The 23377-nt window shown below is 37.7% G+C and overlaps 1 protein-coding gene across 3 annotated transcripts in view; it reads right to left on the bottom strand.

Annotated features, from left to right (window-relative positions):
* Nucleotides 1-23377, bottom strand: part of LOC122524122 (homeobox protein OTX2-like) — a 44732-nt gene that overhangs the window by 4347 nt on the left and 17008 nt on the right. For 2 of the 3 annotated variants that reach the window (XM_043646213.1, XM_043646219.1), the window contains exons 1-2: nt 7880-8203; nt 284-438 (exon numbers count right to left, since the gene is read on the bottom strand). In XM_043646213.1, the coding sequence (XP_043502148.1) occupies nt 284-438; nt 7880-8102 (378 nt within the window). In that variant the 5' untranslated portion in view covers nt 8103-8203. Of the gene's footprint in view, nt 1-283; nt 439-7879; nt 8379-23377 lie in introns of those variants that run through there. The other variant, XM_043646229.1, reaches the window with a different exon arrangement.

Here is a 23377-nt window from a genome sequence, read left to right as displayed (position 1 = left end):
ACACCCTCTCTTCTAGTTTCGATTTTTCTCTCTTTCCCCTTCTCTCTCTCTCTCTCTCTTTCATTTCATCATCGATCATTTGATTTCTCGCTTCCATTTACACTTTTAGCATTTTAACGATAATAATAACTTTGCGTTTGCATTAACGAAAATTTAATTAATGGGAACGTTAGATATCAGGAATTTTTATTTTTCTCCGAAGGATAGAATTTTGTGCGATTCGTTCGATCCACCGAGACCAAAATGGCGTCCGCCCGATATATAAAAACTACTCAATAATTACCTGTACTCTTGACTCTGGCAAATTGATCTTAACGGCAACTTCCTCCCTCATAAAAATATCCGGATATCTAGTCTTCGAGAATAGACCTTCCAGCACGTCCAATTGGGCACGCGTGAAGGTCGTTCTCTCGCGTCGTTGCTTGCGCTGATTCATACCTGAAATGCAGAAAATAAAGCGAGTATTATAATCACAAGAATAAAACATTGCCCCGAAAACTTATCTTCTTTCTTAAATCGAGGGTTACGCGTTACATATATTCGCGACAACGACGACGATCCAACCAAATCAAAATGGCGGAAAATATTATTTTGGATAGAAGAACGGAACGAAGGAGACGAAATCGACGAATTTCGTGGATAAGAAGGAATAAAACGAAAGAAAAAAAAAGAAAAAAAGAGAAACGATCATCGACGTCGTTGGACGTTGCTACAGAGAAACACAGAGAGAAAGAGAACAAGAAAAAAAGAAAGAAAGAAGGAAAGAAAGAGAGAGAGATGAAGGAAAAAGGGGGACGACATTTGTGGGGTGTGAGAGCGTTGCGAGGCCGCGATAGCGTAATTTTGAACAGCATCCTCCCTCCAAGCGGGCGTTCTGCCCTTCACTTCCCTTCTCGCTATACCTTCCTTGTGCCATCGAGCCTCGCTTGGCTCGTTTCGGGACCCACGTAATCCGCTTACGAGGGGGTCACCGGGGAGAAGAGAACAGTGGAGAGAGGAGTAAAGGGGGCCCGCTGGGGTGGTGGAACGTCGACTACGAGGGGGTACACCCCTGTTCTCTCTCTCTCTCTCTCGCTATGGTATATATACAGCCATCGGGAGAAAGAGAGGTACCAAAGTCGCGACCATTTCTCTCTCTCTCTCTCTATTTCTTTTTTCTCCAGCTGCCTGCTCGACGATGACGACGAGGACTAGAGAGGAACATCTACGGACAACAACATGGATGCCGCAGTCAAAGAATACAACAACAAGAAACAATAAACATTTGATGTCGTCGAGTTTGATCGTAAAGTTCGGTCGAGTTTTATCCCGTAGACTACAAAAGTTAACACACATTTATTTACTCGCGTATATACCTACTCTCTTTCTCTCTACCTTGGTTAATGTATTTTTCGAAATGATACCTTAGTTAAGGATTTATTATAAGACTTATATTTTAAAATGATAATGATTTTGCGAGTACTAGGAGACCAAGGAAGTATCGAATAATAACAAAGATTCCATTAGGAAGGTATTACGAAGCAAAAGAAGGAGCGGTCCTAGTGAAAGCATTGTTTGCTCGTTCGGCAGCCGAAATATCCGTAGGTTGAATGTAACGTATTGGTACTTTTGACCGATGATGACGAGAGGAAGCAAAAGAGAAAGAGAAAGAAAGAGAAAGAGAGGGGGAGGGTGGGAGGGAGGGAAAAAGGAGAAAGATGACGATGCCTATGTGGTATCGGCTAACGAACTGGTCGAGTGGGCCTACCTACCATTTGGTTACCGAACGAGATCTAACGAGTAGATTGCGCCGGTCACAATGTACAAATTCCACGGGTGCTTGGCTACCGTCGTTGCTCGTCACGAACGCGACACGCCTGCGATCGCTTCGGATCTATGATTTCTATCTCTCGCTTGTACCAACCAAGATTCTCCATAGTGAAAGAGAGACGGAAAGGGAAGAAGAGGAGTAGGAGGAGCAACGAGGAAACAGCATGAAAGGAAAAGAAGAAGAAGAAGAATAAAAAAGGAAAGGAAAGAAAGAGAGACCGAGAGGAAGAAAGAAAGATGAACGCGAAGGAAAAGAGGATGCTTGATTGTCGAGTGGGCGTTGGCTGCTGCTACCGTTGACGATGGTCTTTGCCAGGCTACGAGTTGAACTCCCTATCGCGAATGACTCCTTCTTATCCTCGCTCGAAACAATAGAATTCTGATTATGGTCTTTCGTCGTGGCGAACAGTAGGACCGATTAGAATGTCCTTAGTTTTCAGAGAATTCATTCGTGAATTTAGATCGCGACGACCTTAATCACGGATCATGTTTCAAAGTTAAAAATAAAGAGAGAGAGAGAGAGAGAATGTAAAGGGATTCGCTTCGCTTAGGATATAAATGGTATAAATCGAATTGACGTCGATAAAAGAGTCCCGAGGACGATTCCGTTGGAAAGAGATGATAGCTTGCTAAGCAACCCTAATGTCTCGGCAAACACCCGCTGCGTCCAGGAGTATGATTCGATTTATTATCGTCCAAGTGCGAGAACGAGAAGGATTCCTACCCGGGGGTTGGTATAAGGGTTGCTTTGGCTCATTGGGCCCACAACGAGATCAGTCGCGACCCTAATAGCAAATTCGTTTTCTGTTTATTGGATTCTTCTTTCCCTTCGTTGACTGTCGACGTCCTCCTCTTCTTCCTCCTCCTCCTCTTTTTCCTCCACTCGCTCCCTCTCCTCCGTCATCTTCATCCTAGTTGTCTCGTATTTCGTGGCACCCGAAGTGGGATGAAAGTCAATGGACCGCCAAGCGAAATTTCACGCTGATTTCTCGCGATAGCTGGGTATATCCTCTTTCGATGCAAATTATAAAACGATGTAAAAGTTTGCCTTAGTCTTTTCGAGGGTGCCAAGGCTATCGGTTTTCTATGAAGGATTTCGTAATCGTCGGATAGACCGACGAAAAGGAAGACCGAAAAAACTCTTCCGATGATGATAATAATGATGATGATAATGACGAGTAGGACTGGACTCTCTTTCTTAGGTTAAATCTTGGTATTCATGGAAGAGGAGATTTGAAGAAAAGCGACGAGGCCAAAGCGAGCAGAGAAAATCGAAAATTAATTAAAAGCTAAAACGCGAGAAAGGAAAGAGAAAAAGAAGGACGAAAAAGATAGAAATAGAGAAAGAGAGAATGAGAATAGCAGTGGTAGTAGGGAAGATGGATTATTCAGGGTACCGTGGGATGACAGCACGTGGCTTGACGATAGCGAAAGAGAAAGAGAAAGAGAAAGAGAGAAGCTTCCTAAAAGGCCATCAGCTATGAAAACATTTGGCCGACTTTACGTTTACATCCTGACCGGAACGGAATTGTAACTAAAAGGGAATCGATCGGGACACCCACCATCAACACCTGTAACATTTTACTTTATATACGCACCATCCTGACTACCATAAAATTAAACTACTGAAATTTACTTCAAACGATACTTCATTGTTTTCTATTCTATTCGAGTATTTGCGAAAAGAATAAACGAAACTGTGAACTCTTTTTACATTACAACTATTTTTCCAAACTAACTTTGATTTATAATCATTTGATTTACGTTTGATGTCTCATCTATTCGCTTCCCGTTTCGAAAAATAATATTTCCTTTTCTCTAACGGATATACGTTTGATTAATTCATCGAAAAGAGAAGAAATGATTAGATCGTAAGTAAAGATAATGTTTTATCTTTCCAGCAACGACCTTATAATGCGAAGGGTTAATAACGGGAAAGAAGAGATAGATGATCGTAAAATTAGCTTGGAAAAGTAGGAACGCGTGTGGCCTTCGTGTCTGGACGTCCTTACTCGATATAATCTAGCTGGGAGAGAAGCATAAGTAAGTAATAGAATACCAACACACATCCGGGACAAGCGAATATAATCGGATAAGTTTCGCATTACGCGTGTCCTCCTTGAAAGTGTCCTTTTCCAGCCAAACGTTCTACCATTTAATACATTCAAATATGTATGACCAACGTTAACGAACGTTTCGCGAAAATTCCGTAAAACTAATTAGCCACGACGAATGTAATATTTCGCAAATGAGAAATGTGAGTCGCGAGTATCCGAGTGAAATGGAACAAGAGAATAAGATAACTGGAACGAACGAAAAGTGTCTTCTTTTTAAGGGCGAGTGTCAATGTCGGTATACGTGACATTTCACTCAGCTTCGAGTGTTTATCCTGCAATTAGGATCCCGGATTTGTATTTGGATTCCGACCTCCTCTTCCTCCTCCTCCTCCTCCTCCTCCTCCTCATTCCTTCCGCCCCCAAACTCCAACCCCAAGCACCACCACCACCTCTGACTTTCTCTTTTTCTTTCTATCTCATCGTCGAAAGACTCGCAAGTCCACCTACTCAATTTGCCGGTGACACGCGCCGTCGGCGAGAAGAGAGCTCTTATGCCACTACCTCTTCCATTCTCCTCCTCCTCCTCGGTTTTTCTCCTCCTCGACGTTTTGCGGCCACTTCGAAAGGACGACGCGTGCACGTGCTCGCGCCACGTGCCACAACCCCTAAACCTGACGCCTAATTGACCGATCCAAATATTCCACCGATTTTACCAGTAAATCTTTCCAGTATTTTAATTCCCCTCGCCACAATTTCTTTTCATTTCATTTCATTTGAAAGTATCGAAAGTATAGTTTCTTAATTTTCACGAATTTCTACTTTAACTCGTGGTATTATTATTATTATATGTTCTACGTGATATAAAAATCCGAAATTTTAACGGGATGTCGAATTAAAGGGGGATCTTAAAAGGACAGGCAATTTCTCTGTGACAACAAATAGTTGTCATCCAACGGGAAAAGGCAGAAAGAGAGAGAGAGAGAGAAAGATGAAAAGACATGTGACAAGGCTCCCACGTAACACCCACCAAACTACCCTCCTAACGTTTACCCGATTTCGACTCCTTGTGTTCTTTCCTCTTTACCCCTTGAACTAACTTTCGTCGGAACGAAATCGTAACTAATTTACGAGTCTAACTGGTTATATCTTTACAAGAATTTCTAATTATTCCTTACGATAATTATCTAAAAATATGTTAGAAAATATGTGTAATGACAAATTTGAAATACGACAATGAAAATAATTCGATCGTAAGGATACCACGGATAACAATTTGTAGAATACTTTTTGTACGCGGAAACCAAGATTTCCAATCATCTCAAATAACACTCACTCACCGAGCGATTGTTGTCTCGTTACTCTAACGTTTCAATATTCAGCCCTTCGGTCCCGTTTCGCCCCCTTTTTACATGCCTCGAGCTATCGTCGTACTTCCCAAAGTGAGCGTCGGGTTCACGACCCTTATATATACGCGACTGCATAATAAAATAAACATTGATACTCGACGTCTATCCTACCCCATCCCTACACATCTTTCCTCCCAACGCTAAACACGAAATAGCCTTCTCGCGTACACGCGTCTCAGTTGACGAATAGCGTTCCACTCTATTTCACGTCTCCGTTTCTTACTTTTAAAAACACTCGCGCAAAACTAATCACACTTTTTTCTTTTCTCTAACATAAAACCCGTAACTATAAACTTTGAACAAAAATTCAATGACGCGACATCATACAACGCGACAATATATTTATACAAAAATAAACAACGAATCATTTTTCCAAAATTTTTGTCCAGATAAACCAACAACCAACTCGGGAATGTTCCAAAAGATACAAAAAATTAAGTGACTCGTGTTAACGCCAGTTATCATCTCTCTTTACTTTTCTTGAACTCTCTTGTCCTTCCCTAAACCTTTTCTCTTTACAAAAATACGCGAACGATCTAGCTTCTCTCTCTCTCTCTCTCTCTCTATTTCTCTTTAGCGTTTCTCTTTGGCGTCTCCGTCGTTCGTCGGCTTTTCGTGTAGCGGATACGCCTACACCGGATAGGCGGCTGGACGTAGGTACGTAGGGTCCTAACGGACAGATCCGTGATTCCATGGAAACCCACCTATCTGCGTTGGTTGGACCTATACTGCCTGCTGCCACCCTGATAAGCGGCTTACTCTCATGCTTCTCTCCGCTCTTCTTCGTTCAAGCGTACTCACTCTCCTCTCTCTCTCTCTCTCTCTCTCTGCATCCCTCACCCCCTATTCCTAGGACCCTTTCAAGCCACGAGAAAGAGATAGATAGAGAGAGAGAGAATAAGAGAGTGAAATCGACGACGACGACGACGACGACGACGACGATGACGAGGAGGAGGAGGAGGAGGAGGAGGAGGACAACGACGACGTTGCTGCTTTCCACAAAATTATGCCGCAAGAACGATGAGAAGTTGAAATCGTACGCGGAAATGCGCTATCTTTTCTTTTCATCTTTTTCTAACCTTCCTATACCGAGCTAATTTATTTTTCTTCTACGTTTTTCGTATAAAGAAATATCATCTAATATTTTAAGAGTTCGGTTCGTTATCTATTGTAAAGTAATACAAATGTTTGGACATGTTCTTTTTTTTTATCGTAGTATCCACGTTTTTACGTTCTTTTATGTTTTCTTAACGATTGCGTTACTCGTAAAAAAGATTTAAAAAGAGAAAATATAAAAGAAAATATCGAAATTGAAAGTTTGAAAATATTGGATTGGCAATTAAGTGATCGCGGATTTGAAATAAGAAAGAAAATTCTACATTTTTGCTGAAAAATATAATGTTCATTTAATTAGGTACCGTCCGTTTTTGTCCTTTGACCTTTTCTCATTGTGTAAGACGGTATCATAAAATTTCTGACCTTTGCTATGAAAAAACTGAATTAAATGTGATTTGTCTATCGAACAAAATCCGCGCAAATATAAAGAAGAGAGGCGGGGAGGGTCGGTAGGATTTATTACAATTTTTTTTTAGATAGAAACGAGATTGAAAAAGAAAAGAAAAAAAAGACAGAGAGAAGAAGCGAAAAAATAAGAGAAATGTGTCCTCGAAAAGGATCGGTATAGTCATAACGACGAAAGAGACCGAGTGTCTATAGTTAAGAAGCCCTGAGTATTACCGTGAAGACTCCGCTAAGGCTTCTTCAGTCGATGCATCGATTTGCATGACAATCAATAATGGCTCTTCTATCGCGAACAAAGGGAATTTCTCGTACGGCGCACAAGAACGCGCGACATTTCACCAGCGAATATTATGGTATTAGCCTTTGAACGATGTTTGGATTGCAAAATGCCAGACGATGCTATTAAAAAGAGTTAATATCGAAAGGAAAGCCAACGAAAGCGCGTGGAAAGAGAGATCGGACTAATGTCGAATGATTTGTGTCTTTCGGCTTTAGGATGCACGGACGAACGGACGGACGGACGGATGAACGGAGGGTCTGATCCGAGCCAACACGGAACGACGATTGGATTTATTTATTGCTACGAAAACGCGAGACTTTGATTACGATTAATTCGTCCAAACGCATATTATCATATGCATACCGAAATATTAGATTGTTGATTAAAAAATAAACAAAAGTTAAATGAGTGTCTAATAATTAAATCGACTCGGGAAGAAAAAAGGTGTTGCGTGGCACGTGCAGGTAGGTAGCGTCACCTCGCGGTACTTTACTGAGTCGAGTAAATTTTAAAATAAATACGCGATTAAAATAGGTATCTTAAGAAATTTGGACGGTTTAGAAATTCTTTTCGAAGAATTATTTTGATATGGTTGTTGTATTTTCGTCTAGTTGACTAGATACCTATTTTAATAGTTTAATTTCTGGACACGATAAAAAAAATCAATTAAATACACAATATTGTGATATACCAATGATTTATTTTTCCGATGAAATATTCGTTCCCGTTGAAAGAAAACTTCGAATGCGGCACAGATATAATAAAAATCGTATGATAGATGAAAAAAAGTGATGAAAGAAATTTACCTTGTGGAAATGCAAGGCTGTGTTCCAACGGATGTGGATGGGGGTGACCGTGACCAGCAAGAGCAAAATGCGTCGATATCCCTGAGTGGGCAGCTCCAGGATGCGGATGAGAATGTGGATGCGGATGCGTTCCAAATGCCATAGCAGCGCTACTGTGGGGGTGGTATTGATGACTTCCCGTTGGGGTACAAGTGGCACCCGCTGCCTTCAAATACCCCGCCATATATCCCGCGAGGCAAGCCAGGTCACCCGCCACCGTTGATTCGTTATCGCTCCCACTAATGTCGCTATCGTTATTTTCTTTCCAATTCCACCCACTATCACTATCACTTTCACAATTGCCAATGATTTGTATCCTTTTGCCCGTTGTAATGTTCTCGTACCAAATAATTTCTGTATTATTACAAACTGGACTCTCTATATCGAACTCTGAATTTTCTATTTCCACAGGATACTCGTAGTCCGTCCCCTCGCTAATCACGAGTTCCTCCAGCTGCAACTGTTACAAAAAATTACTCTTATTTTCTTAAATAATGCTTTTTCATTATTTCTAAATGCGATTGATTAAAGTCATATATGTTATCGTGAAAAACCGAAATTGGAGAATGTTAAGATTCGCATGATAAATTTCGATCTTTCACGGTAACATATTACATACTTGTATCGCGTAGAAGACGTGTTACAGGGATTTCTTATAAATTGACAAAAAATGACAAATTCAGATATAACGAAACTATATCTAAGTTTATTGAACAGATCGGATCTCAATGAATCAATTCAAGCTTACATCGAATATCTCGATAAAATGAACGATCAAGCGATACAAAGATAACGGTTCTCTTTTTACTATTACGACTATTAATAAACATGCAATTTGAAATATTTGTAGCTTAGTTTGAAAGTTGTTTCATAAATATCTGAACGAATTTGTCAACTAAGAAGACTATTACAATAAAACAGATTAAGATTGCGCTTAATAAACGTCTGTATAAAAAGACTCACCAAAATATTTTCGTGTCGACACTTCATTAAATTTGTTTGTTTGACGCTTACAAATTTAGTTTCTTTTCCGAATGGAAAGGGGAGAATGGATAGTTAGAAAAATTACTTCCGTACTAAGAAGGATGCTTTTGAAAACAGGATTGATAATACCACTCACTTAAAATTTGAAAATTTGTTCGACACGGGGAAACACAAATACACACGTGTATATTCCTGGTATGGTCAAGTAGGCTTACTTTTACTACTACTACTACTACTACGTACGTAGCAACAAGTTTCTACGACGGTCTTCCGAGCCCTTTCAATCTTTCAATCAAAAACGAGGGTGAGGATTCCTATAGAGGTAGTATCGATGACACTGCACTATTTTTATTTTTTTTAAATATTGTTTCGAATATGACAAGAAACAAAAAGAAAGAAAGTAAGAAAATTATAAATGGGTTAAGGATGCTGTTGAATTCTGGAAAAAATGAATGAATAGGAAGGAAACTAATAAATGAAAAGTAAAGTAAAGGAAAACGGATACTTGAAGATTTTAAGAATTCACACGCTAACTTTTACACGTCTGGCCAATTCAAAAGTCGCTTTTGAACTAGACCGAGCCGAAGTTTCTTAAATGATTTTTTAGACCCTTTCGACCACAGTTCTATTCAAAAACGGGGGTGGGGACTATATAGTAGAATTGAGTAGAGAGAGAGAAGTGGGCAGGTATACATCAATGGGCAGAACCACCATTGGGTCCCTTCGTTCTTCAGAACAAATTCTTTCCTCGAATTATTTTCCTAGAAAAATAATCTATCGGCGAATAGGCTACTTTTAACGAATTTTATCATCCATTTTAACAGAAATAACATGGAAATCTGTATTTTATTTTATTTTTCATCTAACATAAGTTTCTATTGTAAAAATATGTTTATTTGTTTTATGTTTTTTTGTTTTTTTTTTTTGTTTTTTTTTTAAATCCATTTGTAATTCTTTTATTTAGAGAGATAATCGAAGGATCCATTTTAATCTTCTACAATCTGATAGACTATTTAAGAAGTGCTACAAAATCCTATAGATATACTATAAACCTAATATAAATCCGGCTTATCCTTAGTGTTAGCGGTTAAAATACCAAACAAATCGTATAAACATATTGACCCGAACAAAAAATCCTACCGCACCATTTACTTTTATGATCCCAATGATTGTCCCTCGAGAATCGAAACAATTATCGAATAACGGTAAATCCAATTGTCCCTAATATCGCAATACCAAATTTCCTCCCTATTGACAACAAATTTAATAGTTAAAAATAATAAAAATTAAAATTTAAAAAGAAACCAAAAAAAAAAAAGTAAAAAGAGACGAGGAAACAGTCCTACCAACTGTTGAAGAAACAAGCTAAAAACACGAGTTAAAACGATAAGAATCGGCCGATCGCGATTAAAGATCGAGAAGAATTTCTTGGCAAGAGTGTTAGCGCCGTTAAGTCGATTACTTTTTCGTAGGATCAACCAAGGTCGTAAAGAAGGGTACCACTCAATGATCCTCTAGTGGATCAGAAGAGGGTTAGAGAGAGGAGTCGCGTGCTAAACCGGAAGAGATGAGGAAGAGAGAAGGAAGGGTAGAAGTGGGAGAGGAGAACCATGCTAAAAAGCCGACTTATCCGTGAAACTTAACTTCCCGTTAGACGTTAAACGGTTAAACAAACTCGGCTCTCTCTTTCTCTCTCTTTTGCGAGAAAGAAGGGGGAGAAAGAAAGATGAACGTAAAAAGACGTTTTTATCCGGATTGTGAATAAAGGACCGAACGAACTATGCAAGATAAGAGAGAGAGAGAGAGAGAGAAAGAGAGAGAAATATTTTCTATATAGGGTGAGATGCACATAGGTAGGTATGTTTACACGGGAGCATTATGGCGGATAATGTTTGTTATAGGCATCTATGCGCTCTCTCTCTCATACACACACACATACACACACACTCTTTACAGTCAGGAGAGCCGAGGCTATCCGACGTTAAAAGGCCAGTCTGGTCGATCCGCTTACGCCGGATGAGGCTCAAATTGAGTGAGAGATAGTGAACTCTCGTGCAACTCGTTGCATACACATCACACACAGCCGGCGGTACCAACCGATGACGACACAGGTATATGGCTGCTCGTTATCTAGGTGACAAAACCATGATAACGTTGAAGAACATTCCTTGCCGTACCACATAAATACCAACGAAATAGTTTCTCGTTTCATTCAAATATATCGATAAAAATGTGCGTATGATATAGAAACTCGAAAGATTACTGCGAATCGTTGAAAAGAAATATTCATTGCGATCGAAAGTGAAGTTAAAATTAAAGTAAGGAGAATATATTATTTGTAGATTAATAATTAAACGATTATTATATTGAAATAATGTACGAACTATTTATCGCATTATGTGTGTGTTTGTGTGTGATTCTTGTTTTTTTTTTTTTCTTTTTATTATTATAAAACACGTATTCTTCTTCCGTCGGTGTATACGTTGCAGACACAATGCGTTTAACGTGATTTATTCTATAGAATATACGAAATATTTGTGATATTCCTGCTTAGTATATATATACTGTCCGTTTAACGTGGAAATTTTATGAAATATATAAATTCCGTTATTAATAAATTTGAAAATCATTGTAAGAAACCGAAATATAGCAGGAAAGGTATTTTATACCTTGGTAAAAGAAAATGTCGGATTTTTTGAATAATTCTATTGAATTTTTTGAATAATTCTATGCACGGCCAAGAATAGATTTTCGAATAGATTTTCTAAAGAATTCTTACCTAAAAAAATAATATATTCATAAAAATAGAATTCTCACTTTCTCCATCTTTTTTATTAGAAAAAAAGAACCTTTTCTCATTCTTTCCAAATATGTTCAAGTTAGAAAATCAATTATCCAAATCTATAACCATTTATTAAAATTATTTATCATTCAGAAAAAAACTTCTAATTTCTTATTTCTTTTCTTCCAAAAGGGGGTAAAAAAAATAGTCAATTTTTAACCATTGTCAGTTCTGAATAAAGAACTTTGAATAGTATAATAGAACTCTGCTACGTTTATCTGACATTACTACAGTATGAAAAAGGCTAGTTTGATTTTTCTTTTCTGTATTTCTTAGAAGGACTCTAAAATAACTATGTGGCATATTTTGTGAAAGATAAATTAATTGTTAACCTTTCCGGTACGGACGTGTTTCCTGCTGTAGATGCACCAACAAAACTGCACCGATCGTCAGCTGTCTGGATTGATTCTTGAGACATTTTTTTGGCTGATATTGAAAATATTATATTTTATTCGAAAAAAAACCATACATTAAAAAACTACACATCTAAAATTAGGGATAGTTGACGTGCCATAATGCAACGTACTCTCGTCGTATGATAAAATACGAATAATTTTACGAAAAGCGACCATAGTTGCCGCGTATAGTTGCGAAAGGGTTAATAATAAATATTTTGCAAGAAAATAAACAAAGGTTGTTTTTTAACAGACCTTGCAAACGAAAGGACGAATCCATCAGGCGTTCCTCGACACCGATCGTTCGTTAATACTCTCAAACAATTGCGGTGAGAATATTTCCGTGAAAATCGGCCAGGTTTGTGTCAACGTTTCAAGAGGAACGTCCTGAAGCTTTCGGTAAAGCCGATTAGTATTACCACTCGAATTGTTTCGACGAAACATGGAAACTACCAGAGAAACTTTCTTTTTCTCTCTCTCTCTCTCTCTCTTTTTCTCTCTCAATCTATCTATCCTTCTCTTTCCTCTTTTACATTATTCGTACACGCATTTATATCATCGAAACGAGATTGATAAATTTAGAGGAAATATTTTTGCCCGATGTGGATCCTCTTATTTAAATAACGAATTATCAAATGAAAAAGTAAAATACCTCTTTTGTGTGTGTTTCTAACCTCTTTAAAAGTAAAAAAAAAAGGAGAAAAAAAATCGATAACTGGAACGACGAAATTGCGATCGGCCGGCCTGTGAAAAAGAGAACATTTCGATGTAATTTCGAAAAGTTCAGCAGCGTTTTGGATGGGTCGATGTTGTGAATTGTTACTCTCTCTCTCTCTCTCTCTTCAGATATTTTCACGTATACATTCGTATATACATGCAGGGAGTGGTAGTATGTGTATCATCGGCCGGCTGGCAGGACCGTGTTAAGCCGATTAGCATTTCTGTTTCAACGACTTCGGCATAACGAGAAAATGAGGAGAAAAATTCCCTAGTTCTCGGCGATGTTTAAAAAATAAAACGAACGATGTGCTTCTTATTTGTTAACAATTTTTGTTTTTTTTTTTTTCTTTATCTTTTTTCCAACGAAACATAAATATGACAAGTGTGGAAAAAACGCGTGCGCGTTTTTTTTGCGCCAATTTTCTTTTCTTAGTATTCGTCTTTTAATAGCGGCCATTATTTATACGAAGCTTTTTCGATAATGAAATGAAAACAACACACACACAGGAGCGATAGATGGAAATCGCGTTAAACGACGCTTTGATCTTTTAACTATGAAAATAATTATCCGGTTAACGTAGATATCCTACGTAATACACATATTACTTACCAACATTGTTTATCTGATCTGTGCACACGAGCGTAAATTTAACTTCCAACGAATGCGCGTTAATTAAAATTGTTTCGTGACAGTCGTCGCACGAAAGAAATCTCACTCCGTTGTATAAGTACGATTGTTTGTATACCAGCATCGTGTACTCCCACGCATATGCATGTAATTTTAAGCCGGTAACATATTCGTCTGTTAACGCGTTCGGCGTCGGGACAAATTTTTCCGTCGACCAACCGCAATGCGTTAAAATAATAAGAAACGTTTTGCGGGACACACAGGAAGCGTGAAAAAGTAACACTTAAAAAACATGGGGGGGAAAAATGATAACGAAAAGAAGAAAGAAAATGTAAAAAGGGAGATAAAGTATAATGCAACGGTATTCGCGAGCGTCAATGCAATTAAAAACGTTTAAGATCGTTAATTAATATTGGATTAAAATTATGAACTAAATGTCATTTTCCAACGATTACAAGCACAACGCGCGTGTTGATAATAATATTTTAAAGAGATTTATTACACTTAAAATCCATTTCGTTTCATATTTCTTATGTTTCTTTCAACAATCGTTCTCATTCCTGCGTACTACGATGGAAATGACGAATGGGAGATTGAAAATTCGAACACAAGAAATTATAGAAGACTAGAGAATGAGTACGAAAATAACGTTAAAATTGAAATTAAAAAAAAAAAAAAAAAGAACGGGACAAAGAAAGTAAAAAATCAGTTTAATAAAAAATATTTAAAATCAAATATAAAAATAACATTCGCCCAACGTCGGATACTTAGGAAAAAAATGAAGAAAAAAAGATAAGATGAAGAAGAGAGAAGAAAAATAGGAGAAAATGGATAATAAAAGAAGGAAAAAAAAGCCTGAAAGAAAATTCAAACATAGAAAGAGAGAGAGAGAGAGAGACACCGAAGGATAAACTGTTACGCAAATCAAAATGCACGTAATAAACAGTAGAATCGAGTAAGAAATAATTTTTATTAAAACGACAAGGACGAATCCAAAACATTCTATCGGAAAAAAACAAAGAAAAAAGACCAAAAAAAAAAAAAGAAGAAGGAGAAGAAAGATGCTAGAAAAACTATAAGAAAACGTATAAAGAAAAATAATAGATGAAGAAGAAGAAGAAGAAGAAGAAGAGAAAAAAGGTTGAATAAATGAAAAGAAAGAAAAGGATAGGATAGGATTGTTGGAGAAGTTTTTGCGCAAGTCCCGATGGACGTGGACGAAAGAGGAAGGAAGAAGGCCGACGGGGACGGTGTAAAAAAATCCATATGAAGGTGAAAAGAGGAAAACCGGATGGGGTCGTTCGCTGGAAGCGCAAAAGGCTAGGCTGAGCCCTATGCGCACGCTTCTCTCTCTCTCTCTCTCTTTCGTGTATACATATAAGAGAGAGAGAGAGAGAGAGAGAAGAAGTGGAGGGAAGGTACGACGAGTTTGCGCGGTTTATTCCTCCTCCTGGTCAGGCTCCGCCCTGATATTTCCCTCCTCCAGAACGCCGCTCTTGCCCTTCGACTTCCTCTCCTGGACCGTGCTACCTAACCACATATATATTACACGCACACACAGACACGCATACTCGTTCGGTACTCTCCAGGCATTACGGGCCCTAAATGGTAGTCGCCGAGAATCGAGAAAAAAATGTCCTCCTTGGTATGCCCGATGCTTCGGAATAAAATACAAAACGACAGATTCGCCAAATATTTAACCCCGAAATGATATCAAATTCATTTGTACGTGTTTGAAAATCGTATCGTCATTTTTAATTGTATTTTTGTAAAAGTTTACTATACGCGTTCTTTCCTATCTTTATTTTTTTCCGCTCGCATTTTTGTAACGAAATTCTAAACGGTAATCCGTGTTTCTACATTTTCCTTTTTTTTCTTTTTTTTTGTTCTCTCTTGTCTTTTTCCATTCGCTCGTAAGTTTCTCGCAAATAATAAATAAAACGTGTATCATTCGACGAGAAAAATCATTTTTAAAAAGGAAGATTCGCAATGTCGAGAACCTTCGAAATAGAAAAAGAGAAGAGAATGATGGAAAGAAAGGGAAAGAAAAAAAAAGAAAAAAGAAAAGATAGAGAGAATTATTTGATTTTTTTTGTTTCTTTCGATGCCGGTTCTCTTCTTCTATCTTTTAAAACCTTCCACCCACTCACTGTCTTCGCTCTCTCAGTTAAACCAAGCCGTTAGAGTAATAAAAGAAGATACGAATTCACGCGAGAGAGGAAGGTGCGCGCGTGCGCGTCTGCTTGTAAAAAGAAAAAAAAATAAAGAGAAAAGAAAGAAAGAAAAAGAAAAAGAAGGAAAGAATATAAAAAATGTATTAAAAAAAAAAACCGGCAGGGCGGGCGGGGGTGGGGTTGGGACAGGGGGAGAGAGAGGAGGGAGGGAATATTAAGCGTTCTCGTGAATTTACGAGGGACTTGCGAGAAGAAGAGAGAAGCAACGACGGGGATCATCTTGAGGCCCCTGCCTCTCTCTCTCGCACTCACACGTTTCTTCTTTATATTCCCGAATACTCATCGTGTGTAACATGGTGGACTTAGAAGAAGTAGCGGGGATAGAAATGCGAGAGAAGTTGAGAAGGTGGTATGAGAGGGATGGGGGGAGGGAAAGAGGAAAGCAAGCAAGCAAGCAAGCAGGCAGGCAGGCGAGGGGGAGGACAGGGTGGGCCCTTACCCCCTCGACGAATTTATAGAGGAGAAATTAGGAGGTTTATAGAAGCTGTGCGCGGTAGCTAACCGTAGATCATCATTAGAGGCCCAACTGGGCTGCTATGTACGGATACATATGTGCTTCGAAGGTGGATACATATTTACTGGCCTGGCTGGGGCTCGCACACAGGACAGGTATATAAACCCAGGATGCTCTTAGAGAAGACGAACAAGAAGAAGAAGAAGAAGAAGAAAGAGGAAAAAAAAAGGGTACGAAGCTTCTTCTTCACTTCGTATATACTCTTTTTCGTTTTCTGGTGAAAGTATACACGTATATTTATAAGTAAAGGATAGAGAGAGAGAGAGAGAGAGAGAAGATACGTTTTCACGATAGATAGAAAGAGAAAGAGATAAAAAGAGCACAAGCGAGGAATATCTTTCTTCGATGCGTTCCAACGTGACACCAACGTTGGATAAACTCGCCTTCGGGCATATCAGCTGCTCGCATACGCTTTTTAACAGAATGGCCGCCGAAGAGTTGTACTCTTGGGCCCGTGCTCGCTTATCCGACGACCCCAGTGAAGAAAGAAAGCAAGAAAGAAAGGAAGGAAGGAAGGTAGGAAGAAAGAGACAGAGATGGAAGTAAAAATGAAGTTTCGATGGTGGTAGCAGCGGCATCCAGAGAACTTCGGGAAAAGTTACGGGTGACCGAGGAGAAGTCCGATATAACATCACCGGACTTTCTTCCCGAGGAACAAATATTTAAATTCCGATTCTTTCTTATATATATATGGATTTATGTATACGATTATACGTATGGGTAATGAATTCGATGAGAGATTTCCTTCCTTGACGTTCTCTTCGCGTATCTTTTTCTTTCTTTCTTTCTTTCTTTTCTTTTTTTCATTTTTCTATTTGCCCTTTTTTGTCTCCTCTTAATAAGGTTACATCATTTTTGGCATCATTTTCTTTCCTTTAGATTTATATATCGTCGAATAATATATTTATAATAAATTCAATTGAATTATGATAATATGTTGAGTGTAGTTTATAACGAATTTAGATCCGTCAAGAGGTATAAAAATATTTTTAGTGACTTTCCTAGTTACCTAATCAAATACTATATACGAATAGTATCTAAGGATTAAGTTTAACTGCGAGAGTGAAAGGATGGTTGATTCGAATCGAGGAATTACTCTCGGATCATCCTTTATCGAACTCGAACTATTAGAAAGATATAGAAAAGAACGTTACGCAAGGAATTGCCAATCTTCGTCTCCTTTATGCATACATTCATATTATTAACATAGTTAACTTCTCTGTCATTTCTCATAAAACTGTTCTAACGATGATCGACGTTTCCTCGTCATCGTACTTGAATAAATTTCAAGAAAGAAATTTCAAGAAAAAGATAATCAATTTATCGAAAACGTTAATTATCGTTTGAAATCGTTAAAACTTACGTCGGAATATTTTTATCTATTGCACGAAAAAATTCGACTAAATTCTCGAACGATTGTATCAATAACGTGGATGAAAAAGAAAGAGAAGAGGAATTTATCAGGAAAGGTCTTGGTGTTAATGGCGATAGAACCACGCCCACAGAAGGAACCCACACAGGTAGATAATGACGAATCCCATCTAAAAGATTTCACCTACTAATCGAATGAATTAAATCGATCTCGGTCATTACGTGATATCTTATTGCTCAACCTGATACCTAACTAACGAACATTGGCCATATTTTGACTAACCTTTTCACACTGTTTCCATTTCAGGTTTCAGTTATGCCGTTTGATTCCTCGTGCAAAACAATTCCATAGAAATACGCTAAGAGACAAATATTCCCCCCTCCGACAAAAATGTCATCCATTAATCTCGAACGAATAATAAAATCTCGATCACAATTAATTTCTCACAGTTCGATTACAAATTTATTTAACAAATTATCGAATCCAAATTCTTTGCCCAAATTTCGAATAAATCGTTTAACAAAGTTCGATTATTGATTCCTCTATTAAAGCAAATTCCGTAGAAGAAACTCGTAATGACAAATGTTCTTCGAACATTTCATTTATTAATCGAATTAATAATATCTGAATCATTAATTGATATCTCTCATAGTTGAGCTTAAATCTATCGAACAAATTATCGAATGATCCTTGGCCAAGTTTCTGGTAACTGTCTCACACAATTTCCATTGTAGATTTTCTCTATAACAGGTTGCAGTTTGGCTACTGATTCCTCTTGCGAAACGATTCCCTCCCTAGAGAGAGGTTCACGACAACGACAACGACAATGACGACGACGACGACGACGAACGAGAATGAGAACGAGGACGAGGACGAGGACGAGGACGAGGACGAAGATGAACGTAGGTGGGTAACACACAGAGATCTACCTGGACCGTCGGTACGAGTACGGGCTGCCGCAGAAACAGTTAAATCTCTCGTGGTGGTAGCAAACACCATCAGTGCTAAGCCACAAATCCAGGCTTAACGTGAGCCTATGAATTGAATTGGTTAAAGCCCGCGTTAAACTGGGCTCTCTCCTCAACGCAGTCAGCAAGAAGAGCCGAATATCTCTCACTCTCTCTCTCTCTCACTCTCTCCCTGTCATTCTCTCTGCCATTCTCATACTCGTTATCTTGGTTTTTTCTTTTCTTTACTTGCTACTCTTATGTTAGACCTCTCGTTACCCTCTTTTTCATCTACCCTCATTTCGCTATGTTCCTTTTTTTTCTCTCTCACTTTCGTGCACAAGCACATTTTCCTTTCTTTTTTCTGTTTTGTCAAGAAAAGCATGTTTCTAATTGACAAAGGCATAAGATTTCTCGAGCGGTAACAGCAAAAGTTCGCTCACCTTTCATTTCTACTCCTTAGATTTTCTAAGTCATTAGAATATATTTTATTATAAATAGGAGAAAAAAAGAAAAATATTGTTAAATTGGATACGTATTATGTTCTCGTCTATGTCAGTACGCGCTATGTCTCGTAACTGTCAATATTATTCTTCATATGAAGGGTTAGGAAATATCTTTCCGGGAAATCTTTTAAAAGGCTCCAGGATTCCATACAAAAGGATCGATCTTTTGAAGAACTACCGAAACATATCGGACTCGTTTAAAAACTTGCGAATAGCCAAAGCTCATTCTAAGGATTAAACCTTTGCTTTGAACCTTACGAACTCGTGCTTCCTTCTTTGGTATTTCTATGAATGAATCGGCCATTTAATTTGCTTATTCAGAAAAGTGCATTCGAATCTGAATATCCGGACATTTTGCGGAATACGTAGTCCTAGAATAATCGTAAAAGACGATGAAAATATTTTTCACCGATCAGACAAATTTTGCGATTAGATCCATTTAAAAAATAATTACAAGAATAGATTAATGTACAAAAATAATTGTACTTTTTCTTTGGAAAAATAGACGCATGAACGTGCAACAAGAAGGAAGGAAGAAAGGTAAGATTGAACAAGGATAGAAGGAAGAAAAAAAAATAGTTTCCGAGGTAAGGGACTGAAAAGAATAACGAGCATGTGTTTCCTAAGCAAACCACGTTCACTCGTCGATCATTCGTCGTTACGTCGTCATCGTCGTAGTCGCAGTCGTTCTCTGAGCAAACAAGTTTTACAGGGGCTGTTACAAACGAAATGCCAAATTGTAACAAACTGATCTATAACTAAATTACACGCTTTCCTGTCCGTGAGCCTTTGCTCTAACTATAGCAGTAGCAGCAGCTATATAAACACGTCAGCACCGTATTGTTGTACGTATCCTCCTCCTCCTCTTCTTCTTCTTGTTCAAGTCGACCTCCGTAGGTACGAACTTTTCAAACTATTGTGCAGGCTCCCCGCGCTGTTGAAAAACCTGACCCATCTTTTTTCTTTTTCTTTTTCATTTTTTTTTTTTCTTCACATATATGTACGTTTCTATACTTATGTACAGGTATCTACTACCAACGTACACGTAAATATGTAACCCATCTTTTTACTCGTACCTACGTAAAGTAAAATTCGTTTCCGGAAGCATGCCGGGGAGTACTTTATCGAAAAATTCGCCCTTTCTTTTTTTTTTTTTTTTTCTTCCTCGTGTGTGAGCACAGGTGCTAAACTTTACGACACGGTCCAAAAAGTAAGAAATCTCATTCAATGGAAGAAACGCACCCGCTGCGAAGTCTCACGAAGCGAAACTTTTATCGGTTAGAATTTTCTTGCGGTGGAAGAAAGAGAGAGAGAAAGAGAGAAATAGGAAAAAAACAGTCTTAAAGACAGATCTAGAAAAGAAAAAGAAAAAGAAAAATAGAATTCGAATAGGTTGGAAGAATGACTTCCTCCTTACTCGGAATATTCTTCTTCTATTCATTTTCTTTTTTTCTTATTCTTCTTCTATCTCATAAACGATGACTTCCTCCTAAAATTCTAAAATTCGGAAGTAAGGAATAAAGAAATAAGTAGGATCATCATCGTCGAATTGGAATATAATTGGAGCTGTTATCTCGATCCCAACGAATCCCCGTAGCGATCGTTGCACGAATGATCCTCGCTGCGTTCTCGCAGATGTCATTTGATCTATTTAAAGAGAAGAAATCGTTTGGTAACGTGGAAAATCCTCTTATTCGATTATCGCGAGCAGGGTAAGTAAGCAATCTCGTTGTTTCCGAACGAGTGGCTAATACAATCAAGGGAAAGAGAGAGAGAGAGAGAGAGAGACCGATTAAACTATGATCCAATCATTATATGTGTCACTCAATTAGCTTGAAGAAAATTCCAAAAGTACACGTAAACATGCGCCACCGATCGATAGAAACTTTCGATAGACGTCAATTACATTTTCTAATCTCTTATAAACAATTTATCGATGTGCACGAGATCATCTCAGTTTCATAGATGATTTTAATGCTAAAGCTTAAGTATATTGTTTTGATTACGTGTTTAAATATAACAGTTTATGATATAACGATTTGTTGATGTATGTTAAAGTACAGTTTTATTATTTCAAAAATATATGAATATTTATGTCTTTGTAATAATATATAAGAAATTCCGAACTTTAGTTCAGAGTTGCCGAAAAAATGCCGATAAAGAAACGAAACGTTCTAAATTCGCAACCTGTCCAACTTTAAAAAAAAAAATAACATAAATCACTTCTTATTGATGGTCTTTCTAATGCGAATGCATTGAAAGGTGACGTTTGGTTAACCCTTATTCCTTGTAATCTTGAGTTTCCAACAGAGATGAAGTTAAAGCATTGAAGATGTCGAATGATTTAAGATATTCTTCTAAAAGTTTTCATAGCATTGACATCTTCAACAATGCCAATCCCAAAACTTCGATAATTCTGAAAAATCAACAGTTACCCTCAATAATGACCAAAAATTTTACACGCACCGCGGGAAGTATTTTTCATTTTGACAGCGATATACCTATTTTTGTCTATTATAATAGTATTGTGAAAATTGAAATGTCGAAACGAACGTTTCATTTATTTCCCATTGATGACGATAATGATTCTCGTTAGTTGGTATCCACTGGATGCATCATTAAAAATATTAATATTTTTTTTTTTTTATTATTAATGGAAAAAATATACAATCAATTCTCAATAAGAATTATAAGTTATTTTTGCTGACGTGATAGATCGACACGAGTTGTAAATTCAAAGGAATGTTACAATGATAATTGTAAACGAGTATATCTGTTAAATAGAGAATAACCATATTACTATTTAACAAAATCTTATTCCTAGATCACAATGATAGAACCTTTTTAATCTTCGTACTAAATTTGAGTTTTCAAGAAAATTATTTGTTAGAGGTTTCGAATGGTTTGTTAAACGAATGTTGTAGCGTTCTCGCTATAGTATACTAAAAATATTATAAATATGTTCCGAATTTTTAGCGTTCACTAAACATCAAAGAGAAGAAAAAGAAAAAGAAAAAGAAAAAAAAAGCAACCATGATAAAAATTCTTTCCCCTATACACGGATAGTGCTACAGTTATTTTCGTAATATTCAATAGATCGATCTTTCGCCTACCATCATGTCGATCATACAGATTCTTAATAAAGATACAAAGTGAAATGGGATAAAAGGCAAATAAGAAAAAAAGAAAAAAGAGGCAAGGAAAAAAACGGAAAAGCTGAGGGTGGGTTGACGTGCGTTGACGTGTTACTTCGATAAAAGATCGAAAAATCTTTTCATTCGAATTCTTAACAATGTTCGCCTATCTTCGCGCAAAAAGAAAAAAAAAATATTAGAGAGAGAAAGAAAGAAAGAAAGGAAGGAGGAAAAAGAATGAAAGAAAGGGAAAGAGAAAGCGAGGAGGGGGAAGGGATCGAAATGAAGAATTCCAAAGTTATCCTTTTCTATTTTTCATTACATTCTCTCTCTCTCTCTCACACACACAGACACTCTATTTCTTTGATTTTTCTCTCTCATATCTAAGATGGTGTGTTCCTGTTGCTTTGGAGATGCCGAGGCGTGTCTCCAGTACCTTTTAACCATTTGACATCGGCGACAAGTATTCTACGTTCTGCGGGCGTCCCTTTCGTAGGCGCAGATTCCATCTGACGCGTCAACTTGTCGGAGCCACCTCGTTTCTCGAAAGTTGACCGACCGACGCGAGGCCGTGGACATAATCGAATATTCCAAAGTCCGAGGGCATCCTTTTCAGAACCCTTTTCTTTTTTTTCTCTCTTTCTTTCTTTCTTTCCTTCCTTCTTTCTTTCTTTCTTTCTCCTTTATTATTATATTTTTTTTATTCACCCCACGGAGGAAGAGAACGGGGAAATATAGGAAAGAAATTATTCGGCTAACCGAACAAATTCGATGCTTTCACGCTTCGCACACCGACGAAGGACGATGTAAAAGAAAAAAAGAAAATTAACTACGGAAAAAAGAAATATGAAAATATATATATAAAAATAAAAATGAAGAAAAAGATATTCGCGAATCTTTTGAAAGAATATAAAGCTAGGCGTGTTCTAATACGCATACGAGTGCTACCAGATTGGATCGCATTCCGCGCATCAAGCAACCTCTGCCATTCTCGATTATCGAAAGATAAACGAAATAATCCGGGGTGGGGGGGCGTGAGGGGGTTGAGAGGAAGGTAAGGGAAATAGCTCGAGAAAATAAATTCTCGACCTGGCTATTATTTCGATTATCTTTTTTTCCGAAGGACCGTTTTCTATTATATTCTATGATATTTTTGGACAAGTAACACTTTAAGGGAATATTA

This window comes from Polistes fuscatus, unplaced genomic scaffold (assembly GCF_010416935.1).
Source record: "Polistes fuscatus isolate 324 unplaced genomic scaffold, CU_Pfus_HIC Scaffold10, whole genome shotgun sequence".
Classification (NCBI taxonomy): Eukaryota; Metazoa; Arthropoda; class Insecta; order Hymenoptera; family Vespidae; genus Polistes; species Polistes fuscatus.
This window is presented reverse-complemented; position numbering and strand designations above follow the sequence as displayed.